Source organism: Dendrobates tinctorius, unplaced genomic scaffold, assembly GCF_039654945.1.
Source record: "Dendrobates tinctorius isolate UK_male_01 unplaced genomic scaffold, ASM3965494v1 ptg000129l, whole genome shotgun sequence".
NCBI classification, from domain to species: domain Eukaryota; kingdom Metazoa; phylum Chordata; class Amphibia; order Anura; family Dendrobatidae; genus Dendrobates; species Dendrobates tinctorius.
Window position 1 is genome coordinate 49,836,692 of NW_027361797.1, and position 16,440 is coordinate 49,853,131.

Consider the following 16,440-nt stretch of genomic DNA (forward strand, 5'->3'; position numbering starts at 1 on the left):
CTGTAAAGGGATGATGAGGGCTGCAATGGGATGATGGGAATATTTGGGGCTGCAAAATGATAATGGCGCTGCTACGGTAAAGGGACTGCTGTGGGTGATTGTTACGGTAGCGGTACAGTGTCCAGTGTCAATTCATTTTCTTGAGAAAATAAGACACCCCCCCCGAAAATAAGACATGGTGCAACTTTTGGAGCAAAAATTAATATAAGACGGCGTCTTATTTTCGGGGAAACAGGGTAGATGAGGGGGAACCTCAAATTATACTGGGCTAATTCTCTAAGTCATGTCCTACAAGGCAAAACCTGGCACAATTGTTGCGAAGGGGACCCATTTTTCCTGTGTAGACCAGTGTTGGAGATGGTAATTTCTAGGCTTCTATAGATGTAATTGTCAGACTTGTCATAAAATGGAAAATCTTTTCAGTCTCTTGCCCACCAAGTTCTGTTTAGATGATTACATTGGTAATTTATTAAAACCTTCAATACATAAAATTTAATGCAAAAAACCACAATAGATGTAAAGTTCATCCTGCTATAACTGCAAATCAATTTGTTTGTGTCCCCAAACATTAGTATGTGAACTTTACCCCATGGCGCTTGTACAGCTGCAGAACAAATAAGATAAAAAATTGCAAAGCATATTCCTTTATCCCACTGTAAACATCACATTATAATACACTTGGCAAATTAATTTGGATGAAATACATAATGTTATGTATGTAAAAACAAGATTGTGCAATCTAAGCAAAGATTGTCTGACCAAGGTAAATGGCAGTGAGCCAATCAGATTATTATAGGCTATTTGTGCCCTAGTAACGATTAACACATGTAGGAAAAAGAAGCCCAAGTGTATAAATATAAGGACAGCAGCACAATCAGAACAGACTCCTACCAGTACTTTGCTATGGCATTTATTGCCTACTTTTTGGCTAGAGCCGATGTGTTGGTATACTTTTCAATTTTCATTGCACTGTTCATCTATTGGATAAATGGAATTAAGAAGAGCACAGCAAAGATGCCCCCTGGACCTATGCCTCTGCCTGTCATTGGAAATCTCCACCTGGTGGACCTGAAGAGACCCCACGAATCTCTGATGCAGGTAGGATACTGTACTTGCTGTATAGTCAAGAAGGGTTCAACAGTATTTAGTTGGGGGCAAAGGAATTGGGGGTGGTTTCTGAATGAGACAGGTACAGTTGGATTCATGTTGGGCATTAAGGGTCTGGAGGTCTTTTTCTTGGCTGCATTATACACAAACTATTGATGTGACTGGGCACCATTTCCCCTGTGGTGGTGAGGCAGAGACAATGAATACTTACTGTCAGATTTCCCTGAAATAATAGCTTATCACTGGAGCTGTCTGCAGGTGGACAGTTTATGATCAACCAATTGTCAAGAGACCATCTATTGAAATATAGATGGTTCAAAGTCAAGAACCCCCTTGAAGAGACTTGTCATGTTCAGTGGCGCACCACCAATATCAGTAGACCACACAGCCTCTATGGGGCCCGTGAGTTGGGGAGCTTGGTGCCAGCATCGGACCCACCCCACCCAGCATCATACTTTCAACTGTATTTGCGATGACGCTGCTGTTGTAAACAATGATGGGAGAGGGAGCCGTCACCTGATGCTCTCTCTCCCATCATTCCCCCCTTTGCGTCTGAGCTCTGTGACATCTCAGCAAAGAGGGCTCTAATGATGTCACTTCAGCGTTCCCTCTGTAATGGGTCAGAAGGCCAGAGATTGCAGAGACCGAAGAAGCAGGGGAACTGGGAGAGGCGAGTATTTATTTTTTATGTATCGAGCGCTATGTGGGGCCTATTATACTGAATGAAGGAATGTATGGGCCAATTATAGTGTATGGAGCACTATGTGGAGCCTATTATACTGTGTGGAGCACTATGTGGGAATTATTATATTGTATGTAGCATTATGTGGTGCCTATTATACTGTATCGAGCACTTTGTAGTGCCCATTTTTCTGTATGGAGAACTATGTGGTGGCCATAATACTGGATCGAGGACTATATGCGGCCCTTAATACTGTATTGAGGGCTACATGGGGCCCATAAGACACTATGGAATGCTATGTGGTGCCCATAGTACTGTATGAAGGGCTATGTGGTGCCCATAACACTGTATGAAGGACTATGTGGTGCCTATAGTACTGTATGAAAGGCTATGTGGGGCAAATAATACTGTATGAAGGGCAATGTGGGGACCTTAATAATGTATGAAGGGTTACGTGGGGCCCATAATACTGTAAGGAGGGCTATGTGGAGTCCATTATATTGTTTGAAGGGCTATGTGGGAGCTGTTATACTGTATGTAAGCAATTATACAGTGTGAAGGTTTTTTTTGGGATCCATAATACTGTGTAGGGGGCTACGTGTGGGTCAATATTTTGCTTGTAGGGCTGGGTGAGGGCCATTATACTATTTGGAAGGCAAGAGGGGCCTTTTTGCAGTGTGGATTGTTGTATTGGGGCCATTATACTGTATGGAGGGCTGTGTGACGATCACCATTGAGACATCATACTGTGTGTTGGAGTCACCATATTTTATCGAGGGTCAGTAGGGTCATCATACTGTGTATGTACTGTGGAAGAATTCACTGTAAGGTATCATACTGTGTTTCAGGGGGACACTATAGTTGGCATCATACTTTATGGAAGCAATGACCACCATGAATTAGAAAAGCCAAATCTGCCCTGATCAACTAACTGATCACTGAACCAGAATATTTGGGGTGTGCATCCTCTTTAATAAAGTTCATTGTTGGAATCAGGGTTTTTTGTTTGGTTCTTTTTCACGACACTTTGCAAAAAACTATTTTATCAGTTCCTAGAAGCTGTGGGAAATGTAATTTGTATAGATGGCGGAGGTCTTCATTGGTAGCAGGACCCTGCCTTCTGCACAGGTGGTATGTCTTCTGCTAATAGCAGAGCTTCAAAGTTCAGCTTAATGAACTTTTTCTTTCATGAGAGGCTATGCTAGTACATTTTATTGGTTAACATCTGAAAAAGTGCAAAATACGTGGACATATGAAAATATCAAAGAATAACTAAATTTTTATGCATTTTTTTATATTTCGCAGGCACTTTTCATGTTTGTAGATTAGTAGGGGATTACAGTCCTGAGATCTTCTCAAAGCAGTGAAAAGTTGGCAGAGAAGTGTGCAGAGTTGAAGGCAGGAATGCAAAGCTCCTGCCCGAGTGAGCACACAGGACAGAGTACGGATACATTAGAAAGTGATAGGCTTTCTATTATATCCATACTCCATTTTGGGTACTCTTGTGAGCAAGAGTTGTGCACTTCTCCCTCTTGTATGGCCCACTTCTCTGCTGTGTTTTGAGCGATCGGTGAGGGTCTCAGGATTCAGGCTCCCACTGTACAGTGTCTACAAAATATTAAAAAATGCATAAAAGTTATGAGACTCTTTAAATAGTTGATTATTAGGATCGCTGATTACAGTTTTGACTGCAACTGAACTCAGAACAAATTGGTCTAAACTCAATACTCAATGAATGTGCTGATTCATCATGAGCCGCTAAACTGAGTTTCATGAGATACAGTTTTGTAATCTACTCAATAAAGTGTGGTTTGTACTGTATTAATGAATAAATATGCATGTTGGCCAGCAGTTGTGGGTGTCTTTGTCCTTTAAACATGACTGCATACCGTGCACTATCTTACCTATGCAGGGTGCAACTACTTTAGAGCCACATATTGTTTTCTCAGGTCTACTGGTGGACACCACAGTTTCTTGTAAGACTTCCAGTTCAGGCCACTGCTTACCTCCAGCCACAGTTTCTCAAACTGTCTCTAACTGTATTACCGCTTAGCGTCCAAGCTATGGCTCCTCTCTTACTGTCTCAGCAGCCGTTTCAAAGCAGGCAGACCTATGCATTCAAGTCCCTAAGGTCACGATTGAACTTCTAAGTCCAGGTTCCAGCCTTAGGTCAGGAAATCACTTCAGTTAGCTTTGATCCTTCAAACACTAGCTATTTCTAACTATCTACTGTCAGGCTTACATTTTTTGCTGTTCCGATCAAGTCTTTAGGCCTCTTGATCTCTAACTTTAGTGTTAAGGCAACATCCATCCTCCCAGTGAGTGGACATGGAGCAAGGAGATTGAACAGGATTTTACAGGGGAACAACTGGCTACGTTGATGGTGCTGTCAGCAACATTTTGGGTTTCTTGACCATATGGAGTGAATTACCTGGATGAAGGAATCCTTGCTAGAGATGGGTTGCGAAAACAGGAAAATAAATATTTGGTACATGCCTTGCTACACTATTCAATAGAGCTTTAAACTAAGGCAATATGGGATAGGAAAAACTATGCAGCTAATGATTTCTAATGAGAACCTTGCTATTAAAAGTGGAAATAATGAACAAAGACAACAAATTCTGAATGAAAATAGAGGAGCAAGTAAAAACGACTGCAAACTAAAATGTGTCTATTCAAATACACAGAGCATGGGAAACAAACAAGCAGAATTGGAAGATACAATGTTATAGGCATCACTGAAACTTGGTGAGATGATGCTCATGATTGGAATACAAACCTTGAAGACTACAACTTATTTATAAGAAAGAGGCTTGAAAAAGGGGGAGGAGGTGTTTAATTGTAAATTAGGAAAGCATATTTCTCCACAGAGATTCAAGCTTCAGAGAATGGTAGCTCTGTGGAAACTGGGTAAGAATACAAGTAGAGAAGAACAGAAAGGACACTGTTGTAGGTCTTTACTATAGGCCACCTGGACAGAATGAAGTATAGATGAACTCTTTTTACATCAGATGTCTTTGTTCTAAAAAAAATGACATAGTGATCGTCTGAGATTTTAACTATCCAGATATTTGTTGGAATCTCTCAGGAAAGGCAATAGGTTCAGAAAATTTTTATCTTCACTCACTGACAAATTTATCTTTCAAAAGGTAGAAGAGAGAACGAGGGTATATGACATCGTGCACCTAATTCTTTTCAACAGGGAGGAAATGGTTGAGGAAGTAAAGGTGGCTTGGAATTTAAGAGGTAGCTATCATTCTATTCTCGAATTTTGAATTATAAGAGGAGGAAGACCTGCGGCTTCAAGGACTTAGACTTTAACCCCTTCCTGACATCCGACGTACTATCCCGTCCATGGGACCCGGGCCCCTATGCCCATGGACGGGATAGTACGTCTACCGCGATCAGCGGCGCCCACGTGATGAGCGCCGCTGATCGCGGCCGGGTGTCAGCTGATTATCACAGCTGACACCCGGCACAATGTGTCAGGGGTGGTAACGGACCGCCCCCGACACGTTAACCCCTTGCACACCGCGATCAAACATGATCGCGGTGTACCGGGGGTTAAAGGGAAGCATCGGCAGGGAGGGGGCTCCCTCCGTGCTTCCCTGAGCCCCCCACGGCAGCGCAATGTGCAGCGCTGCTGCGAGGGGCTCCTTTCCTGCAGGCCCCCAAATCCAAGATGGCTACGGGGGCCTTCGGGGGGCCTGCAGGAAGCTGGCTTCCTCAGTGACTGCAAAGCGCAGGCATGAGGAAGCCTTCTGCACTGCCTGTGACAGATCGCTGATCTGTCACAGTGATCTGTGATGTGACAGATCAGCGATCTGTCACAGGACAGTGATGTCCCACCTGGTACTATTTAATAAAGTTAAAAAAAAATTTAAAAAAGTGTTAAAATAATTTAAAAAAAATCGCCAAATAAATTAGAAAAAGAAAAATATTCCCCCAAATAAATCCATTTTTTGGAAATAAAAAACCCAAAACAATAAAAGTACACATATTAGGTATCGCCGCGTCCGTAACGACCCGCCCTATAAAACTGTCCCATTAGTTAACCCCTTTAGTGAACCCCTTAAAAAATAAAAATAAAAAACGAAGCAAAAAATAATGATTTATTATCATACTGCCAAACAAAAAGTGTAATAACGTGCGATCAAAAACACGAATATAAATATCCATGGTACCGCTGAAAACATCATCTTGTCCCGCAAAAAATGAGCCACCACACAGCATCATCAACGAAAAAATAAAAAAGTTATAGCTCGCAGAATAAAGCAATGCAAAAATAATTATTTTTTATATATAGTTTTCATTGCATAAAACCGACAAAGCATAAAAAAACGACCTAAATGAGGTATCGCTGTAACCGTACTGACCCGAAGAATAAAACCGCTTTATCAATTTTACCGCATGCGGAACGGTGTAAATGCACCCCCCCAAAAGAAATTCATGAAATGCTCGTTTTTGTTCATTCTGCGTCCCAAAAATCGGAATAAAAAGCGATCAAAAAATGTCACGTGCCCGAAAATGGTACCAATAAAAATGTCAACTCGTCCCGCAAAAAATAAGACCTCACACGACTCGGTGGGTCAAAATACGGAAAAATTATAGCTCTCAATATGTGGTGATGCAAAAACTATTTTTACAATAAAAAGCGTCTTTTAGCGTGCGACAGCTGCCAAATATAAAAACCGCCATAAATAGTAAATCAAACCCCCCCCGTTATCACCCCTTAGTTAGGGAAAAATAATAAAATAAAAAAAAGTATTTATTTCCATTTTTCCATTATGGTTAGGGCTAGGGTTAGGGCTAGGGTTAGGGCTAGGGTTAGGGTTAGGGCTGAGATTAGGGTTAGGGGTGTGTTGGGGTTCGGGTTGGAGTAAGAATTGGGGGGTTTCCACTGTTTGGGCACAACAGGGGCTCTCCAAATGCAACATGGCGTCTGATCTCAATTCCAGCCAATTCTGAGTTGAAAAAGTCAAATGGTGCTCCTTCCCTTCCAAGCTCTGCCATGCGCCCAAACAGTGTTTTACCCCCACATGTAGGGTATCAGACTACTCAGGACAAATTGCAAAACAATTTTTGGGGTCCAATTGGGGGCAAAAATATCATCTATGTGGAAAAAAATGATTTTTTTATTTTCACGTCCGAGCGTTATAAACTTCTGTGAAGCACTTGGGGGTTCAATGTGTTCACCACACATCTAGATAAGTTCCATGGGGGGTCTAGTGTCCAAAATGGGGTCACTTGTGGGCAGTTTCAATAGTTTAGGTACATCAGGGGCTCTCCAAACGCACATGACACCTGCAGACCATTCCATCAAAGTCTGCATTCCAAAACGTCACTGCTTCCCTTCTGAGCCCCGACGTGTGTCCATACAGTAGTTTTCTCCCACATATGGGGTGTCAGCGTACTTATGACAAATTGGACAACAACTTTTGGGGTCCAATTTCTCCTGTTACCCTTGGGAAAATGAAAAAATTGGGGACTAATTGATCATGTTTGTGGAAAAAATAAGATTTTTTTATTTTCATGTCCGGGCATTATAAACTTCTGTGAAGCCCTTGGGGGTTCAAAGTGCTCACCACACATCTAGATAAGTTCCTTAGGGGGTCTCGTTTCCAAAATGGGGTCATTTGTGGGGGGTTTCCACTGTTTAGGTACATTAGGGGCTCTCCAAAGGCAACATGACACCCGCAGAACATTCCCTCAAAGTCTGCATTCCAAAACGTCACTACTTCCCTTCCGAGCCCCGACGTGTGTCCATACAATAGTTTTCTCCCACATATGGGGCGTCAGTGTACTCAGGACAAATTGGACAACAACTTTTGGGGTTCAATTTCTCCTGTTACCCTTGGGAAAATAAAATAATTGGGGACTAATTGATCATGTTTGTGGAAAAAATACGATATTTTTATTTTCATGCCCGGGCATTATAAACTTCTGTGAAGCCCTTGGGGGTTCAAAGTGCTCACCACACATCTAGATAAGTTCCTTAGGGGGTCTCGTTTCCAAAATGGTGTCATTTGTGGGGGGTTTCCACTGTTTAGGTACATTAGGGGCTCTCCGAAGGCAACATGACACCCGCAGACCATTCCATCAAAGTCTGCATTCCAAAACGTCACTACTTCCCTTCCGAGCCCCGACGTGTGCCCATACAATAGTTTTCTCCCACATATGGGGTATCAGCATACTCAGGACAAATTGGACAACAACTTTTGGGGTCCAATTTCTCCTGGTACCCTTGGGAAAATAAAAAAATGGTGACTAAAAGATCATGCTTGTGGAAAAAATACAAATTTTTTATTTTCATGCCCGGGCATTATAAACTTCTGTGAAGCACTGGGGGGTTCAAAGTGCTCACCACACATCTAGATAAGTTCCTTGGGGGGTCTAGTTTTCAAAATGGTGTCATTTGTGGGGGGTTTCCACTGTTTAGGTACATCAGGGGTTTTCCAATCGCGACATGGTGTCCGATCTCAATTCCAGCCAAAAACGTCAAATGGCGCTGCTTCCCTTCCGAGCTCTGCCATGCGCCCAAATAGTGGTTTACCCCACATGTGGGGTATCAGCGTACTCAGGACAAATTGCACAATAACTTTTAGGGTCCTGTTACCCTTGGAAAAATATGAATTGAGGCTGAAAAGATCATTTTTGTGGAAAAAATATGATTTTTTAGTTGTACGGCTGTATGTTATAAACTTCTGTGAAGCCCTTGGGGGTTCAAAGTTCTCACCACACATCTAGATAAGTTCCTTGGGGGGTCTAGTTTCCAAAATGGTGTCATTTGTGGGGGGTTTCCACTGTTTTGGTACATCAGGGGTTTTCCAATCACGACATGATGTCCGATCTCAATTCCAGCCAAAAACGTCAAATGGCGCTGCTTCCCTTCCGAGCTCTGCCATGCGCCAAAATAGTGGTTTACCCCCACATGTGGGGTATCAGCGTACTCAGGACAAATTGCACAATAACTTTTATGGTCATGTTACCCTTGGGAAAATAAAAATTGGGGTGAAAAGGTCATTTTTGTGGAAAAAATAAGATTTTTTAATTGTACCGCTGTACGTTATAAACTTCTGTAAAGCCCTTGTGGGTTCAAAGTTCTCACCACATATCTAGATAAGTTCCTTGGGGGGTCTAGTTTCCAAAATGGGGTCACTTGCAGGGTGTTTCCACTGTTTAGGTACATCAGGGACTCTCCAAACGTGACATGGCGTCCGATCTGAATTCCAGCCAATTTTGCATTGAAAAAGTCAAATGACGCTCCTTCCATTCTGAGCTCTGCCATGCGCCGAAACAGTCGTTCCCCCCCACATATCAGATATCAGCATACTTAGGACAAATTGCACAATAACTTTCGCAGGCCAATTTCTCCTGTTACCCTTGGTAAAATAAAAAAAATTGAACCTGAAGTATTTTTTTTGTGAAAAAAAGTTAGATGTTCATTTTTTTTTAAATATTCAAAAAAATTCCTGTGACGCACCTAAAGGGTTAATAAACTACTTGAATGTGGTTTTGAGCACCTTAAGGGGTGCAGTTTTTAGAATGGTGTCACTTTTGGGTATTTTTTATCATATAGACCCCTCAAAGTGGCTTCAAATGTGATGTGGTCCTAAAAATAAAATGGTGTTGTAAAAATGAGAAATCGCTGGTCAAATTTTAACACTTATAACTTCCTAACAAAAAAAAATTTTGGTTCCAAAATTGTGCTGATGTAAAGTAAACATGTGGGAAATGTTAGTTATCAAGTTTTTTGTGAGCTGTATCTCTGTGATTTAAGGGCATAAAAATTCAAAGTTGGAAAATTGCGAAATTTTCAAAATTTTCGCCAAATTTCCGTTTTTCTCACAAATAAACGCAAGTTATTTGAAAGAAATTTTACCACTAACATGAAGTACAATATGTCATGAGAAAACAATGTCAGAATCACCGGGATCCATGGAAGCGTTCCAGAGTTATGACCTCATAAAGGTACAGTGGTCAGAATTGTAAAAATTGGCCCGGTCATGAACGTGCAAACCACCCTTGGGGGTGAAGGGGTTAAGGTTAAACTTCAGAAAGGCCGATTTTAATAAGCTCAGAAAGAGGATAGGAAAGGTCCAATGACTGGATGTTCTAAATGTCAGAAATTTTCAATAAGGATGGGAGATTTTGCTAAGTGAAATTTTCACTGCACAATCAGTAACAATCCCAAAAAGAAGGGAGAATTGGAAGCATTTAAAGAGACCAGGATGGATGAACACAAAAGTCAAACACATGCCGAAAAGGAAAAAATAAATGAATATACAATGGAAAAAGTGGGTAATATCTAAAGAAGAACATAATGCTGTCTGCAGGGAATACAGGGCAAGCGTAAGATAAGCCACAGCCAGTAATGAAGTGAGGCTTGCAAGGGTGACCAAAAGCAATAAAAAGCAATTTTAAGGGTATGTCAAAAGTAAAAGAAAAGTCAAAGATGCTATAGGACTTTTGCGGAATGAAAAGGTTGAAGTGATCAAAAATGTTGCGGAGAAGGCCCAACTTTTAAATTCTTATTTTGTATTTGTGTTCTCTAAGAAAGCAAATGTATCTGATCTTCATTGTGCTATGGATGAAATAAAAGAATTTGTATAAAGTTTGTATAAACAGAGAGATGATAAGGGAACACAGCTAATTTAAATTAATTAAAATCTCCTGGTCCAGATGAATTACATCCCAGGGTACTCAGACTGTAAAAGGAGTTAGTGGACAATTTCAATTGATACACATGAATTTCCTGATGAAGAAGTAACTCTGTACTTCGAAACGCGTTAAAATAAACCACCACCTTATTTTACCATACTGGGATATATGTCTCAAATCTGTCGGCAGCGCAAAATTGTCCACTAACTTCTTTTACAGTCTGATGTCTTATGGTCACTTGCTGACCCATGGATCTGCTGCAACTGACTCTCTACATTATTGAATAGTTTATTATTGAACAATTTAGTGAGATTCACATCCAATTAGAAGAGTGTTTCAAGTGGGGTACCACAAGTCTCTGTCCTGGCCCCAGTGTTATTCAACATTTTTTATAAATTATCTAGATAAGGAAACTGAAGGTAAACTAATCAAATTTGCAGATGATGCAAAGCTAGGAGGCATAGCTAGCACTAAGGCTACTTTCACACATCAGTTTTTTACCGTCAGGCATGATCCGGCTTTTTTTAGAAAAAACGGATCCGGCATAAATTTTGGAGAACTGTAGAAACGGATCCGTTTTTTTGCTGGATCCGTCTCTGTTCCTGGAGGCTGGCCAATTGGATCTGAGCATGCGCAGACTTAAAAAAACCGGATCCGGTTGCTGGATCCGTCTTTTTCTGGATCCGGCGCATTCCGGCGCCCATAGACTTTCATTGTAGCAAAAAGCTGGAAGCGCCGGATCCGGCAAAAAACGGATGAAACGCAATGCCATCCGGCACGATCCGGCGCTAATGCAAGTCAATGGGGAAAAACCGGATCCGGCATTGCATTTTGCCGGATCCGTTTTTTCCAAAAAAAGCCGGATCGCGCCTGAAGGCAAAAAACTGATGTGTGAAAGAGGCCTAAAGAAGACAGAGATAGGATTCAGAATGATCTAAATAAGCTTGAACAATGGGCAGCAACTAATAGATTCAACATCTAGGCAAGTAAAATGAAAATTACATCTACAGAATGGGAGGGCTAGAACTAAGAAACAGCATCTGTGAAAAGGACTTGTGCAGTCTGTGATCTATTAGTATACACATCAGTCAACAGTGTAATACAGCAGCAAAAAAGGCAAACACACTTCTGTGATGGATTAAGACAAGCATAGAGTCTAGAAGACGTGAAGTAATTATCCACTATAAAATCACATCCATACCACATAGTTTATCATTGTGGTTTGCCCAGATGAAGAGGTAGGATAACTTCAAAACGCATTGACAAATAAAAATAGCATCTTGCCTCCTTTTGTATATTGGATTCTCTGCAGCGTAGTTTTACACCCACTTTCATCTCCAAGTTTGTCTATTATCTGTTTGTTAGATCTGCTGCAACCGTCATTGCTTAGGCCTCTTTCACACTTCAGTTATTTGCATCAGTTACAATCCACCAAAAAGGCAGACAAGCGGATCCGTTCTGAACTGATGTGAACGGATGGCACAGGATCCGTTTTTAGACGGATCCTGAAAATGAGGAAATTTAAAGGAACCGCTGGCTGGGAAGGAGAGAGAGAGAGAGAGAGCGAGGGAGGGATGGAGAGAGAGAGAGAGAGAGAGAGAGAGATTTTTTTTTTTCCGGCACCCAGACAGATTTTGGGGTTAATTCAGTGTCTGGAGGATCCGCCGGAAAAAGAAACGTTGCAAGCTCCGTTTAGAAATCTTTGAGGATGGTGACGGACACTAACATTGTGGTGGATCCTCAAAAAAACGGATGTAACGGACGGCAATCAGTCATGATCCGCCAATAATGAAAGTCAATGGGGAAAAAAACGGATCCGCAAAGAAAAATGGCGGATACGTTTTTTTTCTAAATTGGCGGATCTTGACTGATTGTCAAAAACGGAAGTGTGAAAGAGGCCTTACAAACTAACAAAGGGGTTGTGACTTTCACATCTCCCCAAGTTGAGCAAATCCAATTTTCTCTTTTTGTAATCTGGATAAGACCCTGTTGCTCTTATTGTCATTCCAGTTTTTATCTACACACATAAGATGGTTTATTGAATCCTGCATTGAGTTGTGGGCTGGACATGATGACCTATGATTCTATGATGCCGTGACTGTGATCATTTCAAACTTTTTGCATATTCCCCAAGCTTTATGGTCTCAACAGCAACTGTGGCTTGTTGGAAGCTTATCTTTATTAGTTCTGTTTGAGTGACATTGTGGTATACAATTTTTGTCTCTACAGAAGTACTATTCAAATGAATGTTTTATATAACTAAAAAAATTATATTTTGCAGCTTTCTGAGAAGTATGGCGAAATATATACTTTGCACTTTGGACCGAAGAAAATGGTGATACTTTCTGGATATAAGATAATAAAAGAAGCACTTGTTACGCGAGCTGACGATTTTGGAGAACGAGCGATTGCTCCAATCTTCTATATTTTCTCTAATGAGCATGGTATTTATAGAACTATAATATTGTGCATTCTATGAATTGTAAAATTCACCATAATGAACTGTTAGGGGAGCAAAATACTTTGAAGTCCAGTAACAATAGTTGATTCTGCTAATTGAATATTCACTAACAACATCAATAAATGTCATTTATGAGCAAAATATTATTAATTGAAGAACACTTAAACATCTATGCCAACTCTTAGAGGTTGTGTAATGACTGCAGAAAGTCGTAGTGGGCGGCTAGTGTCCATAATGAATTTTACACAACACATTAGAATGAAGCTGCTTATATTTACCTGAACAAATCCAGGAGAACAAACATTCAAACATTTTTTTATCAGTCAAGTGTGAACATTAATAAGAAAGACACAAAAGAAAAAGGGAAGGGAGGTTATTCCTAGAAAGTAGCCAGCAGTCCTGTTTTTAACTTTTATCTACCTTCTTCTTCATCTCCTTCTTTGGTTTCCTTCTTCTCATTCATCTTCCTCATCATCATAATCATGTTCATTCTTTCTACTTTTTCATTTTACTCTTTTCGTTGATTTCATCTTCCTTCTGTTCATTTTCTTTAATTATTCATCTACCTCATCATTCTCTTCATTTTTTGTTACCTTCAAGTCATCTCCTTCCTAGTTTCTTTTCCATCTCCTTCATCATCATTACCATTCAAATAATCACCATCTTCATTATTCTTGTGGCCACTGTGCAAGAAATGTGTCTGGGCCCCCCTTCTTTTATGGTGACATAACTACAGATATGTAAGATATGTATATATGGCCACACACATACAGTTGTGGCCAAAAGTAATGACACCCCTGCAATTCTGTCAGATAATACTCAGTTTCTTCCTGAAAATGATTGCAAACACAAATTCTTTGGTATTATTATCTTCATTTAATTTGTCTTAAATGAAAAAACACAAAAAGAATTGTCCAAAAGCCAAATTGGATATAACTCCACACCAAACATAAAAAAGAGGGTGGACAAAAGTATTGGCACTGTTCGAAAAATCATGTGATGCTTCTCTAATTTGTGTAATTAACAGCACCTGTAACTTACCTGTGGCACCTAACAGGTGTTGGCAATAACTAAATCACACTTGCAGCCAATTGACATGGATTAAAGTTGACTCAACCTCTGTCCTGTGTCCTTGTGTGTACCACATTGAGCATGGAGAAAAGAAAGAAGACCAAAGAACTGTCTGAGGACTTGAGAAACCAAATTTTGAGGAAGCATGAGCAATCTCAAGGCTTCAAGTCTTTCTCCAAAGACCTGAATGTTCCTGTGTCTACCGTGCGCAGTGTCATCAAGAAGTTTAAAGCCCATGGCACTGTGGCTAACCTCCCTAGATGTGGACGGAAAAGAAAAATTGACAAGAGATTTCAACGCAAGATTGTGCGGATGTTGGATAAAGAACCTTGACTAACATCCAAACAAGTTCAAGCTGCCCTGCAGTCCGAGGGTACAACAGTGTCAACCCGTACTATCCGTCGGCATCTGAATTAAAAGGGACTTTATGGTAGGAGACCCAGGAAGACCCCACTTCTTACCCCGAGACATAAAAAAGCCAGGCTGGAGTTTGCCAAAACTTACCTGAAAAAGCCTAAAACGTTTTGGAAGAATGTTCTCTGGTCAGATGAGACAAAAGTAGAGCTTTTTGGGCAAAGGCATCAACATAGAGTTTGCAGGAGAAAAAAAGAGGCATTCAAAGAAAAGAACACGGTCCCTACAGTCAAACATGGCGGAGGTTCCCTGATGTTTTGGGGTTGCTTTGCTGCCTCTGGCACTGGATTGCTTGACCGTATGTATGGCATTATGAAGTCTGAAGACTACCAACAAATTTTGCAGCATAATGTAGGGCCCAGTGTGAGAAAGCTGGGTCTCCCTCAGAGGTCATGGGTCTTCCAGCAGGACAATGACCCAAAACACACTTCAAAAAGCACTAGAAAATGGTTTGAGAGAAAGCATTGGAGACTTATAAGGTGGCCAGCAATGAGTCCAGACCTGAATCCCATAGAACACCTGTGGAGAGATCTAAAAATGGCAGTTTGGAGAAGGCATCCTTCAAATAACTGGTAGTAGACTATTATCATTTTGTTTCTACAGCATTGGTACACTGCGGTTCATCCCTCAATCTGGTCTGCTCCCGTATCATCTCCCAACTCAAGATAGGGACAGTCAGGCTGGAGACCCCACTGAAAATCATGGCCATCGTGTTGTGAGTTCATTTTTCCCTTCACCATTGAGGTCTGATGAACTCCCTCCTCTGGTGAAGGAAGGTAGTGAGACTGATTACCAAACACCTGGGCAGCTAGATGATAACTGGGTGGCTGGAATTGAGGACTGGATATAAGGCTGTCGACGCCCTTCTTCCTGGCTGGTGATTTTCCTGCTGGATTCTTGGAGACCAGTCTGATTCCTGCATCTCAAAGCTAAGTTTTTCTGCTCTGCTTTGTACTCTTCAGTTTTGTTTTTGTCTTGCCTTGTTTTTTGGGAATTCTGCCATCCCCGGCCGGGGATGAGCTGAATTCCATTTTTGTCTCTGATCTGTTGATCTTTTGCTCTGTCTTCAGAATATACCTGAGTGCTGATATAGTCTTTTGAAGCCTAGCGACTTCAGGGCCTGTTTTTCCTATCAGTCGGGTGGCTCATTTTGATAGGGTTTTTGCGGATGGCAGCCAGCAGCTTTCCTATCCTGTCCTATGTAGTTAGCTTGGGCCCCATCATTTGCTCAACCTATCCTTCTATCTGTGTTTGTGTTTTCATCTTGCTTCACCATCATTATATGTTGGGGGCTGCCTATTGCTTTGGGATCTGCTCTGGGGCAGTTTAGTTTTTCCCCTTTCTGTCTTTAGGCTATGTAGCTCTCCGGCTGTGATCGAGGGGTCTAGGGCACCGTAGGAACCCCCCACGGCTACTGCTAGTTGTTGTGGATAGGTTCAGGGGTCTGCAATCCGATAGCTGCCAACCTCTCTGGTTTTTCTGGACTTAGCTGTATTTTGTTTTTTCCTCCTTCGGTGACTGATCATAACACATCGACTCTTCCCCCCTCACCCGTTCAGGGATTCTTTTTGTTTCTGACAGTTTTTCCCTGCAAATCGGTGCTTCTCATCTAGAGAAGATTAAATGTTTTGTGATGGACAAATTGCCCGCAGGGCTGGTAATAGGCATGCCGTGGCTTCAACGGCACAACCCAGTGATTGATTGGGAAAAAAGGGAGATTGTCAAGTGGGGTTCTAAATGTTTTGACTGTTGCCATAAATCTGTCTTGTGTGTGTCACCCGCAAAAACTGTCTACGAGTCTTCTGTCAGTCTGGAGGGTATTTCGGAGTACCTCAAGGACTTCGAAGACGTGTTTTCTGAAAGTGAGGCCGAGGCATTACCCCCGAATAGGCTATTTGACTGAAATATTGATCTGATCCCTGGGTCCAAATTGCCCGAAGCTCATTTATTCAATTTGTCAGGCCCTGAGCGTCTAGCTATGAAGGAATACATCGCTGAAAGTCTCCGTAAAGGGCACATAAGACCTTCAGTTTCCCCAGTAGCA

At 41.4% G+C, this 16,440-nt stretch overlaps 1 protein-coding gene across 1 annotated transcript in view; it reads left to right on the top strand.

Moving 5' to 3' along the window:
- The first annotated feature begins 707 nt into the window (after positions 1–707).
- LOC141047805 (cytochrome P450 2K4-like) overlaps positions 708–16,440 on the top strand; it is a 51,717-nt gene continuing 35,984 nt past the window's right edge. The window contains exons 1-2 of the mRNA XM_073543122.1: positions 708–1,098; positions 12,732–12,894. Of these exons, the coding sequence (XP_073399223.1) occupies positions 904–1,098; positions 12,732–12,894 (358 nt within the window). The 5' untranslated portion in view covers positions 708–903. The remainder of the gene's footprint in view (positions 1,099–12,731; positions 12,895–16,440) is intronic.